Below are 13,857 nucleotides of genomic sequence, written 5' to 3'. Positions count from 1 at the left end.
CAACCTTCCAGCATAGGGCAGAGACTTAGAAGACCATGAATTTACTATTGCAATATTCTTATTTATAAGAGGACTACATTCTTTTTCAATGAGCTTGCTAGATATGAGAGGCACTCTAAGCTAGCTAACTGGAAATTTGGAGCATGTCAAGAATCTATTGCTAAACAACTCACTCTTGGAACATGGAAGCATTGGCTTATAAGCCAAAAGACTTATAAAATCTTCTAAGGCCTTTTTCACCTCTACTACAGACTAGATATTAGCAAATTTGTGGGAACACCAATAGTTAACAAGCAGTGAAGTATAAAGTGCAATTCAGCAGAATCGCATGCTTTCATTATATCAATTTTCAAGGTACACCTAGGCTGCGTCTATTCTTATGATAGTTCTTCACTATTTCCTGCATTAGTAACACTTTTTTCTGTTATGTTTCTTCCCGGATAAAGGCAGGCTGATATTTGCCAATCACTTCATTCAAAGAAGGTTTCAATTTGATGGCTGAGATAGTAGTAATGCACTTATAAATGATATTACTGAATTTACAGTGACATATAAGAGTGAACTCAGATATTTTGGAAGGATAGGGATCAAGGCCACAACAATAGCATTGACTTCCCCCCATGAACTTGCTAGATTTACAAAATGACTGTATATCTTTAATTATAGACATCCTCATGAATATTAGACAAAGCCATTTTGAAAAACTGTGCTACGACTTCAGCTGGACTACACGCTTTAGCATCATCCATACAAAAAATAGCATTTCTTATATATTGAAGGGTAGAACGGAAAATTTCAACTCCTCTATTATTTGGATTGGAAACTCATGAACTATTCCCTTCTCATTAAGCTTGATGTTTGATGCTAAAATCATACTTAGCAAAAATTCAAGATCAGTAATATTGTTGCCATTAATTACTGTCAAGTAGACATTCGACTATGCTTATAGAAACTTTCCTCAACTTGGACAAGGGACTAACACAAGTGCAGACGATCCAGACAAGAGCTTTCGTCATCAGATATCAATTTTCTCCTTTAAAGTCCCTTTAAGAGCTTTTAGCTTGTTGTATAGCTTAAGCATGGGAACACATTTCACATCAATATCCCAGACATTTTTGATCCAGACAAGAAAATTTTTATGCGCATTTATTAATACAATATTGTCAACAGAGATTATTAAAGGGCAATAAAAGTAGAACTGCACAATATTATCAAAAAAAGATTATTATAAGGTAAAAAAGTAGAACTGCACAGAGCACAACTATTGCCTTTTATTAATACAACATATTAATTACCAAACATAGGAAATATACATCATCTCAAAAAGTAAGATCATCTCTTCTTCAATCGCTAGCTAGAAGCAAATCACTGTCATGCATCGACTCATCAAACTTCAAAGCTCTCAACTTTTCACCATTTTAGCTTCACAGGGAAGTACTGTAACAAGTTAACCCATAGAACAAATAAGAAACCAGTAATTGAGCTGATAAAGAAACTTGTAATCTTCAAATAATACTCACCTTTTCAATCAGAGAGATATAGTATGGCTTGACCTTCTCAACATCAATTCGAACTTTGCTCTTGCTATAGAGGTCATATTTGCTACATTAAAAGAACAAGAAAAGAGAAATTGACATTTAGTATTTATAATTTAAGGAGAAAGTGACAATCATTCATCATCCAAATAGAGTCTTACTTGAATATTTGAAGCCATTTCAGATTCTCAACATCCTCCTCATTCATTAAGTGCTTATATGCCCCCGATCTATGTAAGGCTGCAATATCAAATATTTCCATTAGATCATTTAATAAGAAAATAGGGCATATTTCATGTAAATGGGGAGCTTATACTTATAGCATTTGTCCATATTTCCTACTTACCATAGAATGAGTGGTATCTGATGACGAAAAGACCTGCTGAAGGTAGAGTGGTCTTATTTTCCTTGGCCACCTGACAATGACATACCAAAGTTACAGATTCTTTCATTCTAGTTTATGAATAATACATTGATTTTCATGTATATAATGAAATTTAAACTAATTTTTTAGAGTTCAAAGATGTACCAAATACATGTAGTCATCGTGTCCCCATGACATCATTACATTGTTGAGTCCACATCCCTCAGAGTAAACTCCATATTTAGTATTGTAAGCAGGATTGTAGTGGTCTGGATTTTCCTTGAAATACTGTGGTCAGAATGTAACATTAGGTCAGATGTTTGAACTTTGATCCACCAAAGACTAGAATGTTTCGTAAATTTTTAGTCAAAAGCTTTGTAACCATGTATCTCTTGAAGGGTAAAATTTGTGGAAAAAGCTACCTTGTGATGGACAATTGATTCATCATAAGCACAGCCGACTGGGAATGTGTCCCCTGCATAACGGATTTGAGATTGTGTAACTAAGATTGGCAAATTGGAATGGTATTCTATTTTCTTAGTATCATATATTCCTATAGTCAAACGCAATACTCACCAACAACAGCCCATTGTGGAAGTTCCCCAAAGCTAGGAAGAAGAAGCACCTTTCCAAGATCTAGAACACAAGCAGGAACCAAATTAGATGATAGCTCCTATTATTCACTCTAAATAACAGCAATAACAACCAAGCCTTAGTTCCAGAATTCTTGAGGCAGCTATGGATGCTCAATAGAATTGGCCACATATATTCATTTCCACCATTCATAGTGTGAAATCTAAACAATGGTTATCTATTGCATATGAAAGTTGCCCAAGAACCCCAAGCCAAAGGCATTCCAAAGTCTTAGCTTAAGTAGATGAATAAATTTCAAGTCAGTCCTGGTCATGAATAAGTCTGTCTTGCTTCATTAAAAAAGGAAACATTTTTACCAAGGGTATTATAGTTGCTTACCAAAAACTGCACTGCGCCTACCATGGTAATATTTATTTCTAGCATTTTTTTTTTTTTTTTTGGTGATTTGAATATTTAATTATTTATTTATTTTGAGGATAAATAACGATGTATCATATGTGGTCCTAGCTATAAACGTAACACAAACCGAAATGTCTAATCATAGCAGGATAAATACCATGGATAAGGCCAGTGAGGTGTAGCCAATCTTCATCAGGATAGTCCCTTCTAATGGCTTCAGCGGTTTGCAACAAATGCTCAATTTGGGGCTCGTCCAAGTCCGGGTCACTCTCGTCAACAACTTCATTAAGAAGTTCACAACATTCCCATATGCTCATCTCCACCCTGTCCAATTTTCCATACTGTTCTCTCATCTTCTTAACCTGTAGTTACATGATTACTTATAAACACAACGTTTATACAAATTTCAATTCCTAAGAAAGTTGTGACATGGGTATGAAGTAAATGTAATGCAAGGGTAAGTTGCATACAAAGTCATAAGTCTGGTGAATGTGATTGGTATGGTAGAAGTTCTCCACGCCCTGCCGTCTCTCACTTTCAGCATCATAGTCCCTATATTGCATTTGTGCACAAGATTAGAACTACATTAATCATTAACCAAAAATAGTGAAATTTCTAAGATAAAGACTACTGTTAATAGGCAAAAGGGTGATTATAATTATATAACTCTTTCACTCAATTTCATTAAAAAAAAAAATTACCTTGTTCAGTCAAAAAAAAAAATGATCACATGACATGACATGCACATGAGCAGCACTATTGCCTAGATCTAAAGCCTGATGTGAATCATGTTATGACAGCTGACGTTAATTGGGCTTTGTCCTACTTCTAGGATGGAAGTGACAAGGATTGAAATTAGGCCACGAAAAATAATTCACTATGGTTTTTCATTTTATATAATTAGGAAATTATGACCTCTTTGGCTAATAAATTCAATAAATTTAGTGACAAATTCATAACTAGCTGATTTAAGTAATGGACACTTTCCACTAGTGATTATATAGGCTCACTATTTTTTAAATTTGGATTATATATCTAGTGATTACACAAGTAATTCGGTGTGTTCCCATAGTATTGTTACAATAAATGAGGATGCATCAAAATTATGAACTCAAGGTATCTTATTTTTATTTTTAAAAATTTTTCTGGTAAGTTATAAAAGTATCTAGTAGTTTTTGAACTATTATGAGAGAAAAAAGTTATCGAGTTCTTCAACAGAAATCGATACAAAATTTTTCCAAAAGGGCAAAAAAAGTGAACGATTTCTTTTTTAATAAAAATTTAAATTTAAATTTTTTTTTTTTTTTTTTGGTTGTTGTTGTTGTTGAAGTAACAGAGGATAAGCATGACACTAGAGTCCAAGGCTTAGCAGGATAGGTTTAAAGCTTAATGGCCAGGGCCTCAGGCTTGAAACTGGTCTTATACAGTAATACCATCTCAAAAGGCCTTATGGACCAAATCAGAGAACAAATACAGGCCCAGATTTGGATCGTAACAATTACCATAACTTTTGACAACATCATAAATTTCAACAATTTACACACAAAAAAGAAGAAGAGAGAGACAAGATCAAGAAGAACAATCATAATAATAACTGAAAAAAAAAAAAAATAATAATAACAACTGCTGATCACTCCCTACATGATCTACATTTTTGTTTAAGTCTTCGGATCATGTATCTTAATCTAACTCACTGATCATTCCTGCTATTTTATTGTCAAAAAAACACAAAAGGAAATATCACTGCCAATCTCTCAATCAAGATTTGAATATCATGTTTTGGAAATTTCAAACTGTCAAAATAACAAAATAAGTGAATAGAGATCACGAGAAACCTATGACCAGGAGAAAAGTAAATGAGCTTATTATATTTGCCGGAAAATATGAATCTCCCTTATATATTTAGAGCCCACACCAAGTCCAAAGTCCCATACCCTTATCCAAATTTTTTTTTTTTTTAAATCTCAAGCCCCTAATAATTTATTGGCTTGGCTTTCAAACAGAAGATAAAAGTGCTGCTCGGCCTTTTTGTGTTCAATAGTGAAGCCTATCATTTAAGCCCGTATCAAAGTTCTGTGCTGAATGATTAGATAAGAACAACCACTGCTTTTGACCTTAGACCAAGAGCCAAGATACGTATTCTCACAAACCTATGTCCAACACAATATTTAGATAGTTTTGCTCATAAACATGATCTACATGCAGAATTGCAGATTACAGATAATTTATAGAACACTTTTATTTTCAGTGATTATATAAAAAAAAAATATATATATATATATATATATATTATAGATCTCGGGGCTCAATAGGCTAGAAAATTGCAGTTCCAGTTTTTTGTTTTGTGGGGTTTAAAAAAAAATAAAATTAATGAAAAAGGAGCAAACCTAAAGGTGTGGCCAAATGAATTGATCTGTGGAACAACAAATCCACCATCCAACACCAATTCTTTTTCATCAACAGGGACCTTCGTTTCCTCAGCTTCAACTCCTGTGTGATTTAACCAAAGTCAATTTTAAACAGTGTGTGGAAATTATATATGGGTTTTCTATTTAAACATAACCAGTCAATTTTATTTTGATAAAAATCATAAAATCATGGCATATCCAGATATCAAAATTTTAACTAAAATACCAAGTAAAATAAAGAATTCTTTTCAACAAAAATAAAGAATGCTGTGTAGGATTTATTAAAAAAAAATTAAAAGAACTACAAAGGAAGAAAATTTTCAAAGCCTATTTAGAAAAGTAAACTAAACTCAGAATTTAAATATTTAAAAATAAAAAAGGATGAACAGTGAGATTATAAACAAGAAGCAGTGAAAAAAAAAAACAGTAAGAAAAAAATTACCAAATTCAGGCTGCTCAATGAGAATAGTCATCCTGACTCAAAAATAAAGCAAAAATGAGAGAAATCTAAGAGATAAGTTTTAAGAATATGAGTTTTGGTGGCATTGTGGGTGTGATAAGTGGTTGGTATTTATAATTGGCCGGAGAGTCCTTCCCTGAGAATTGGAATGTCCCGAGTCCTTACCTGAAAATTTAAATTCCTTTCTTTTTTTTTTTTCTTTTTTTTATTTATTAATTCCAATATATATTAGATAATTTATGATATTGATAAACGTTTATCTTACAACAAAGTTAAATAAGAAAGTTAGACAAAGTTGGAAACAGAAGGAACTCCCATTCAAGTTGGCAACGGACGGACACAAAGGGAGATAATTTCCTATAAACAAAAAATAAAAATAATAGGAGATATTGTGGGTGTGTAAATTTGATTGAAAATTTCTCTATATTTATTTTAGTATAAAAGCTTATTTTATTTATACTTTTAACAATTATTTTTCCAAAACTATATTATCTATTACAATCTATTTTATTCAAATATTTTTTATTTATTTTATATAATAAATACAAAATAAATAATATCAATATAAATTTAAACGATATTGTAATAATTTTACAAATTTTACTTACCTTTGATTTGATTGATATAAGTAATTTTGGAACATAAACTTGTAAAATCAAGCCTTTTTTTTTTTTTTGTATTATCTGATGTAAATACTCTAAGTGTAAGTATAATTAAGAGATTTTAAATAAATTTTATAATTATAACATTTTTATAATAATTTTACAGTAAATTGTAAGCTATAGTTTTTCATTGAACTACTGTTGTGTCGGTACTCGGTAGTACTACTCAAAGATATTTTTCATGCAAGTGTCTCATTAGTTAGCTAATCGTTTTTGTTTCTTTGATAATTATAATCTTTAAGGGGCCCATTTGAGCAATCTTTTCGTCATTTCTGAGTCAGCTTAGAGTTGGACATCACAATCTCATACTATTAACTATTTTTGTAGGTTCCCCACCTGACGTGTCATCTAGTCAAGACGGTTACCTACATTTCTTGTTTTTATCAGGAACTTTTTTTTTTTTTTAATAATCTATCAGGCATTTTTTGTTCTTTTAAGAGAGTATTTCAGCTTATGGATCTGCTCTTAATAATAATTTTTTTTATTATTAAATCAAAATATTAATTGATTTTTGGTATAAATAGAAATTGATTTTGGGGTCTCTTATTCACCTCTTCAAAACTTTACCGGACCACTTATTTTTATTTTGATAATCTATCTGACACTTGTTATTTTCATTTTCCACTGCTTTGTTTTTTTCCTACCGCCAAGCCACTTTGTTTTAGTCAACCACTGATACGGGCATGAGCGTGCCACGTGTCATGATCTTGCCACAGCACCTATGTTAAGTGTTGACACGTGTGGCAGAATCTACACGTGTTTAGGTCAAATGTACTTTATTGTAATAAAATTAAGAGGGATGCTCCGTCTACGATATTTTTAAAACAAATCATAAGTGGTTATTTATTATTGGTTCAAATTTCAAACTAAAGCTAAGATTACTTTTTTGCCCTAACAATAACAATTAGTAACAACTTGCCACTTATGATTTGTTGTAAAAAAGTTGTAAACATATTATTTTTCTAAAATTAATTTTGATATTTAATTAGGTGTGAAAATTCAAAAACCGACTTCTACAAGATTTATTATATATGGAGACCAAAGGCAAGAGATTTGGGTATGTTCAAGACTTTCAAAGCATTGAAAAAAAAAAAAAAAAAAAAATTCAGGGGTTGTTTGGTAGACTTGATTAAACACATATTTTCAGTTTTTAAATAACATTACACGTATTTTTACACATTTTCAAACACATGTAACTAACACCCCCTCAATTTTCAAGGCCAATTTGATTGTCCTATATAGAAAATGGTCAAGAATGACATAAATTGAAGCACCATAAGAGATGAGGATTGACAATGTGATAGGTTTCTCTAAGAAGTGTGACATTAAAAATGAAGGAGTTTGAACTTTGAATATGAGTTTGTCCATTAACAGAAAGGAACAAGTTTGAAAAACTTAGCTTGATAAGATAAGTTTAATACTTTTACCCACTTCTAATTACCAAACAAACAAAAGAAATTAAAAAGTTAAAGCCTGCAAGAAAATCAAATAGACTTTTAATTTCTTTGGTGAAGAATTTATTCAACTAAGCCTTTGTTATTAATCTTATAAAAAAAAGGGCGTTATTATTATTATTTGTTGAAATTAAGAATATATTCGACTAGAAAAAGTCTATGAATTATAAACATCATTCGAAGTCCATGACTAATAATAATATATCCATAAAGTTAATGTACATAATTTTTGTCATAATTTTTTTCCACAACTTTTTCAACAAGATGATGAAAAAAACAAGACAAAATTTTGTGTCGCTTAATTTATTGATATTTTCATAACTTTTTCCTTTTTTTTTTCACCAAACAAGTGTAATGTTTTGCTTCGAATACATTTCACATTTTTTAAGTTGGAATCATTTCCAAATCAATTAATTGTTCATTTGATCTCACTTGATTATTATAATGCAAGCATCAATCTCCGTTCTCGATTATGATTCATCATATTTACTTCATTAACTCACTTAAAAAAAATAACATTGTATATTTTTCCCCCTTTTTTTTTTTTTCAAAATTACATCACTTGTTGGGTGGATTAACAACAAAACTCCAACCTATATTAACAGAAGAAATAAGTTAATATTTTTATAATACTAGTGATTGAGATTTTTAAGTTTTATAACTAGGAAAGATTTAGGAGGAATCTCAAATTTAAACAATGTATATAGTATCTAAATTTATTGTTTTTAAATCTGAATATAGTTGTCAAAACTTTGGAATGTGACACCATTGAAAAGTGAAAAATGAAGCTAAAAAACTAAGAGTGATATTTAGGATGTTACAAATTTCAATTAAAAAAAATGTTACAAATTTTATTATTTAAGATTTATATACAAACTGATGTGCCATCAATAACAATAAATTAATTTAAATATTCATTAATTAGGTTGTTTAATTTACCAATCACATTCATTATTATCATGTATGATGTAAACATATTTTGTAATAAATTTAGTAATTTCTTTTTTCTTTAAAAAAAAAAAAAAACTGCTGACAATAAAAAAAAAATATATATTTTGCCAATTGAAAGTTACAAGTGCAATAACTATCTCCACCCATAACCATAAGCCGAAAGAAGAGTATCAATTAACAGGGATGAAGTATTTGACTATTTGTCTCCTCATTGCTGTAAGAGAAGTTGTAATATCTCAAACAAGGATGAAGTGTTTCTCAATATCATGAAACATATCAAGAAATTAAGATGATTGTAATGTAATTTACTCACTAAGCTACTAGCTTTCACTTCACCCGATCAAAATCTCTCATTTTATTAGTGGAAATTTTAACATTTAAGCTCAACTTTGTTCACAAGTCTTTCCCTATATCATGAAACATCAAAATCACTTAGGGAAAAGCACGTACGTTGCTGTCAAAGTTGTTAATGTCACAAAAGTTTTCCACCCGAAAGTCATATCACATTTGTAGTGAGAGAAAGAGAATAGTGGGATTTGGAGTTGGAAAAACCATCTATAGGGTATGGTGAAAATTTCTATTTTGATCCCAATGCTTTTTTTTTTTTTTTTTACAAGATAGAAATTCAACTCTACCATAATATAAGTGTATATGTGTGTAAAACTTTTTTCTAGAAACTCGAACCCCAGCCATTATCCTCCACATCCCACAAACACTTAGCATCTTTACCTTCTTTTCATTAAAGTTTTTTAACTTCTAAACTTCTACCCAATAGTTCATAGTAAAATCTTTACTATTATCCAATAAATCATAGTAATCCCAAAGTTTATCACTAATCCTAACATTAAGCTTTCACCTCTTGCTATTCTCAACTCTTGCTATTCTGGTACTTATGTCTCTTCTCTTTTCCTTACGTTTGGTCATGCAAGAGGTTTTGTTCAAGTTACTCTTTCTTTTTCCATTTTTGCCACTTTTTCCAATGTTCTCGAATCTCCTCATGTTTCTTTATATACGTTCCATGCATGATTTGGACCTTTGTTTCTTATGTTTGGATTTGCTTTATCATATTTGGTATCATCCTCATCCAAATGCTTCTACTAAATACATCAATTAATCTGAAATCTGTTGTTCATGTTTAGCCTTAATAGTGGCTCTTCACTAGTACAGTACAAGTACAATGCTGTGGATCATTCCTACCATGCTAAATATGTGTGTCAACCCTTTTGGTCTTGCTTCGATAATTTCTTCTCTCCTTGGATGCTATAAGTGCTTCAATCGTGCCTATTCTCACTTTAATTTTAATGTATTTAATCTGATGGTATGCCAAATTGTGAGAAGCATTTTTGGAAACTAGAATTACATAAATATTATATTATTGTTGTTCAAGTGTGTGTCTTTGGTTTCATTTGTGCAATAGTGCCCGTCTCAATTCTTACTGTCTCTATACTAAAGGGTTCATTTTTGCTTCTTATATTTTTTTGAATGTCTAATAAAAAACCAAAAAATAAAAATAAAAATCACTAATTTCAAATGTTGGACATGAGGACAAACTTCTTTACAGATTAGAAGCCCCAATTTTTTCCTTCAACTACTTTCTTAGTAACTTGAGAGAAAAAAAAAAAAAAAATGGTGTCTATGGCTTAGTGGAATAGGAGATGAAAACCAGCGTTAAAATCATTCATGCTAGGTTATCTTTTTTTGTTCATATAATTCAAATTCTTTGATTTTCTAGACATATATGTGTGTGTATATATTTGTTTTATATATATATATATATATATATATATTTTTTTTTTTTTTTGTTGAAGTTTTGTTGTTTCATTGCTAGCTAAGTTTTGTTACTCATATATTTAAATTGTTTGATTTTTCAGATATATATTTGTTTGTAGTTTTATCATTTGATCGTAAGGTTAAAGTATGTTTTTTTGTACCTTCAATTGTGATGGAAATTACGATTTCACTATAGAAAAAAAATTTCTTTGCTTGGCTGATGAGGAAGTTTGAGGAATAAAAATTGAAGCTTTTTACCTTTTTCTATTGTTTGTTCTTTAGGGAATTGATCAATCAAATTGGACATATAATTGTAAACAATTGAAAATTATTAGGTTTTAAATCTATATTTGCTTTCACATTCCCCTATATTTCTCATTTAGAATAACAAGAAACCTATGAAATTTATGTAAGAAGATATGAATTTCAAGCATTCATTTACCCAAATATTTACATAGAAAGTAGCATCTCGGAAAATTTTTTTCCTGAAAATATTCCTACCAAACTTCTTTATATACACCTATACATAATCTTTCATGTCATCCCATATCAAATACACACAGATTAAAACGATGTTATTTACTTTCAATCTTTGACATCTACCTAGCCCCATTATTGTTGTCCTATCTAATATTAACCTGTATGAGTTGGCTACAATCAAGGAAGGGAGTTTGCATTTTATATTGAGTGACAACTGCAATTACGATTTTGATCAAAGTTAAGGTCGAACATTGTGGACTTGAGGGTTTTTTAAAGGCCGTGATGACTATGGGTATTTGGGATGTTAATGTGGGAAATTCATAAGTGTATTTTGTTTTAGAATTAAGGAAAAAGAGAAAGTCACATTCTATATCAATTTTTATTCTACAGTATTATTCCAAAGTTATATTTTTATTGTTCATTACTTAAACTAAATAATTATGATTAATGTGTATGCAATTTATAATTATTGTTTTTATGATGAACTCAACACTATCAAACTTATTTAACAATTATGCTATAATATATGTAAAACATTCTTCAAAATCATCTTACAAAAAACATTACAACATATATTATTCGTGCATCGTATGGGCAACTTATTAGTTATTAGTAATTGAGAGACATTTAACTGAGCTTTTATACTAATCCTTCACATCTAGTAGATCATATTCAAAAGAATAAAATGTAATTTCTTTTCCAGCTTATATGGATGGATAATATAAAAGCTGAACTGCGTAAAATGGGAAAAAGTATAAGTTTTCTACATCTTAATAAATAAATAAATCACTAATTATAATTATAATAATAATAAAGGATGGAATTTTTGTTGTTGATCCTTACTAACTATAACCAAGTTATTCAGTGGGAGAAAAAAAAAATACTAAGTATACCCTGCTCAAGGTTAATGGTTTTAAGTTCGTAAAGAGATCAGACAAAGTTGCTGCGGAAGTACTTACATTTGCATGTATGTTTGCGTGTTTGAGAAACAAAGAGATGGCAATATATGGGTGCGAATGAAACTGTGACTCTGTGAATATAATATCTATCTTTACACATGTAAATGTAAGGTCATTTTCATGCTAGCTGTTTCTTGCTAGTATATAGTGTACATTTCTTTCCTCTCCTAATAATCCACGGCATAGAGTTGCACATATTAGCTGGAACCCATGGCCTAGAAGTTGCTACATGTTCGATTTTCTTACCAATAAGATTCACAATTCTTTATAAAAAATTTGTTTTCACAACTGTTAAGTTAGTATTGCTGTGTGATTGATGCTAAAAAAGATAGTTGTCAATGGTATACTATGGAAATAGAAGAAGAAAAAAATGCTAAAAGTTTGGTGTCTTATACTAACATATCACTTTATTTTTATTTCTTTCAGCAAATTAGGCATAATATCATGTTGTTTTCATGACCAAGCCAGCGAGAATGGATAATAGTAAGTTTTTAGACCCCAAACACACAATGTTTAACCTAATTTTATTGCCAAGTTGATACTTAAGTCAATTATGTAAATTTAGGTTAAACACTCATCACACATATCTTACAACGGAAAAGTAAATAAGATAAAGATATCATTATCCTAAAAAACCAATGAAACAATTCAATTTCAAGGTAAAATAATCTAGGGGGGTCAATTCCAAGAAGAACAATTCACGTAGCTAATGACTACAACTCTCATTAAAAACTCTAGTCATTATTATCATTATTCTTCGTATTATGATAATTTTATGTCACATAATTAAATTTTGTATGATTTCATGGAAATACTAAAAAATATTTGATTTATCATAAACCTAGTATGCACGAGGTAATTATCTAAAACCAAAGTTTATATACCAGATTAGTCCTCACCATAATGTCTAATACTATAATAGCATTAGAAAAGATCCAATAAAAAAAATTAAAAGCAAGAAAGAATACATGTAAATTCACCTCTTATTAGTTAAGAAAAGAAAAGGAAAAGAATCATAACAGTTTTGGTGTTTTCTTAAAAATATCTGGAGCTGTTGGCCAAAGATTATATATTTATAATAAAATAGGTGCCAGTTTGATAGGTCTGTATTTATAAATCCCATACTTCCTTCAGGCTTCAGGTGAAATTGTTTAGTGCACCGAATCTATTATAACATAGATCTTTCATTCATATATGGATCCCACCTATAAGTTTTTTACATCAAGGGTATATCTTATATGAGAGAATTATAGTATTCTCAATGCACAATATATATATAATTTCTACACTTTCACATCATATGATAAAAAAACTGTAAAAACAAAAAGCAAATTCTGTGTTTGGGTATATTCTTTGTGGACAGGACAAGACACAACTAGCTGTAGTTCATTGTTCAATAAAATATTAAAAACTGAGGATAGGAGTTAGTAAGCTTAATGACTAAGTAGGCCTATCACAAATGAAACGAGTGCTAACAGAGTGTATTTCTTCTTTTTCATTTTTTTTTTTTTTTTTTTTTTTTTGCCTGAATGCTAACAGAGTGTAGTTGTGATCAAAAGTTGAAGAGCTCTCATAGCTCCATAACCAAACTCCCTCAAAACTTGATATAGGCACTGGAGTTTCAGTTAATCTCACTCAAGAAAAACCTATATATACCACCACAAGTCAGAAAATATTGGAGGAATGTTCAGTGTTCACAAGAAACAGTGATTCATATATTCCTATTTCGAACTCAAGAAACCAAAGAATTAACAGAATTCTAGGAATTAATAAGCTATTTATCTTGCAAGTTTGGATCCTTAGCACTCGAATCTCACTCAG

The 13,857-nt window shown here is 30.2% G+C and overlaps 1 protein-coding gene across 1 annotated transcript; it reads right to left on the bottom strand.

The window, feature by feature from the left end:
• Positions 1–1,122: 1,122 nt before the first annotated feature.
• On the bottom strand, positions 1,123–5,773 carry LOC115991981 (inositol oxygenase 1-like). The gene is made up of 11 exons (XM_031115998.1): positions 5,743–5,773; positions 5,280–5,382; positions 3,363–3,444; positions 3,050–3,254; positions 2,476–2,535; positions 2,322–2,374; positions 2,065–2,187; positions 1,882–1,951; positions 1,697–1,775; positions 1,521–1,602; positions 1,123–1,437 (listed from the first exon to the last, which is right to left on the bottom strand). The coding sequence occupies exons 1-11, from the start codon at positions 5,771–5,773 to the stop codon at positions 1,411–1,413; spliced, it is 915 nt and encodes a 304-aa protein (XP_030971858.1). The 3' UTR covers positions 1,123–1,410.
• Positions 5,774–13,857: the final 8,084 nt, after the last annotated feature.

Source organism: Quercus lobata, chromosome 5, assembly GCF_001633185.2.
Source record: "Quercus lobata isolate SW786 chromosome 5, ValleyOak3.0 Primary Assembly, whole genome shotgun sequence".
Taxonomy (NCBI): Eukaryota; Viridiplantae; Streptophyta; class Magnoliopsida; order Fagales; family Fagaceae; genus Quercus; species Quercus lobata.
The sequence above is the reverse complement of the archived record's forward strand: the minus strand, read 5'-3'. Positions and strand labels throughout refer to the sequence as shown.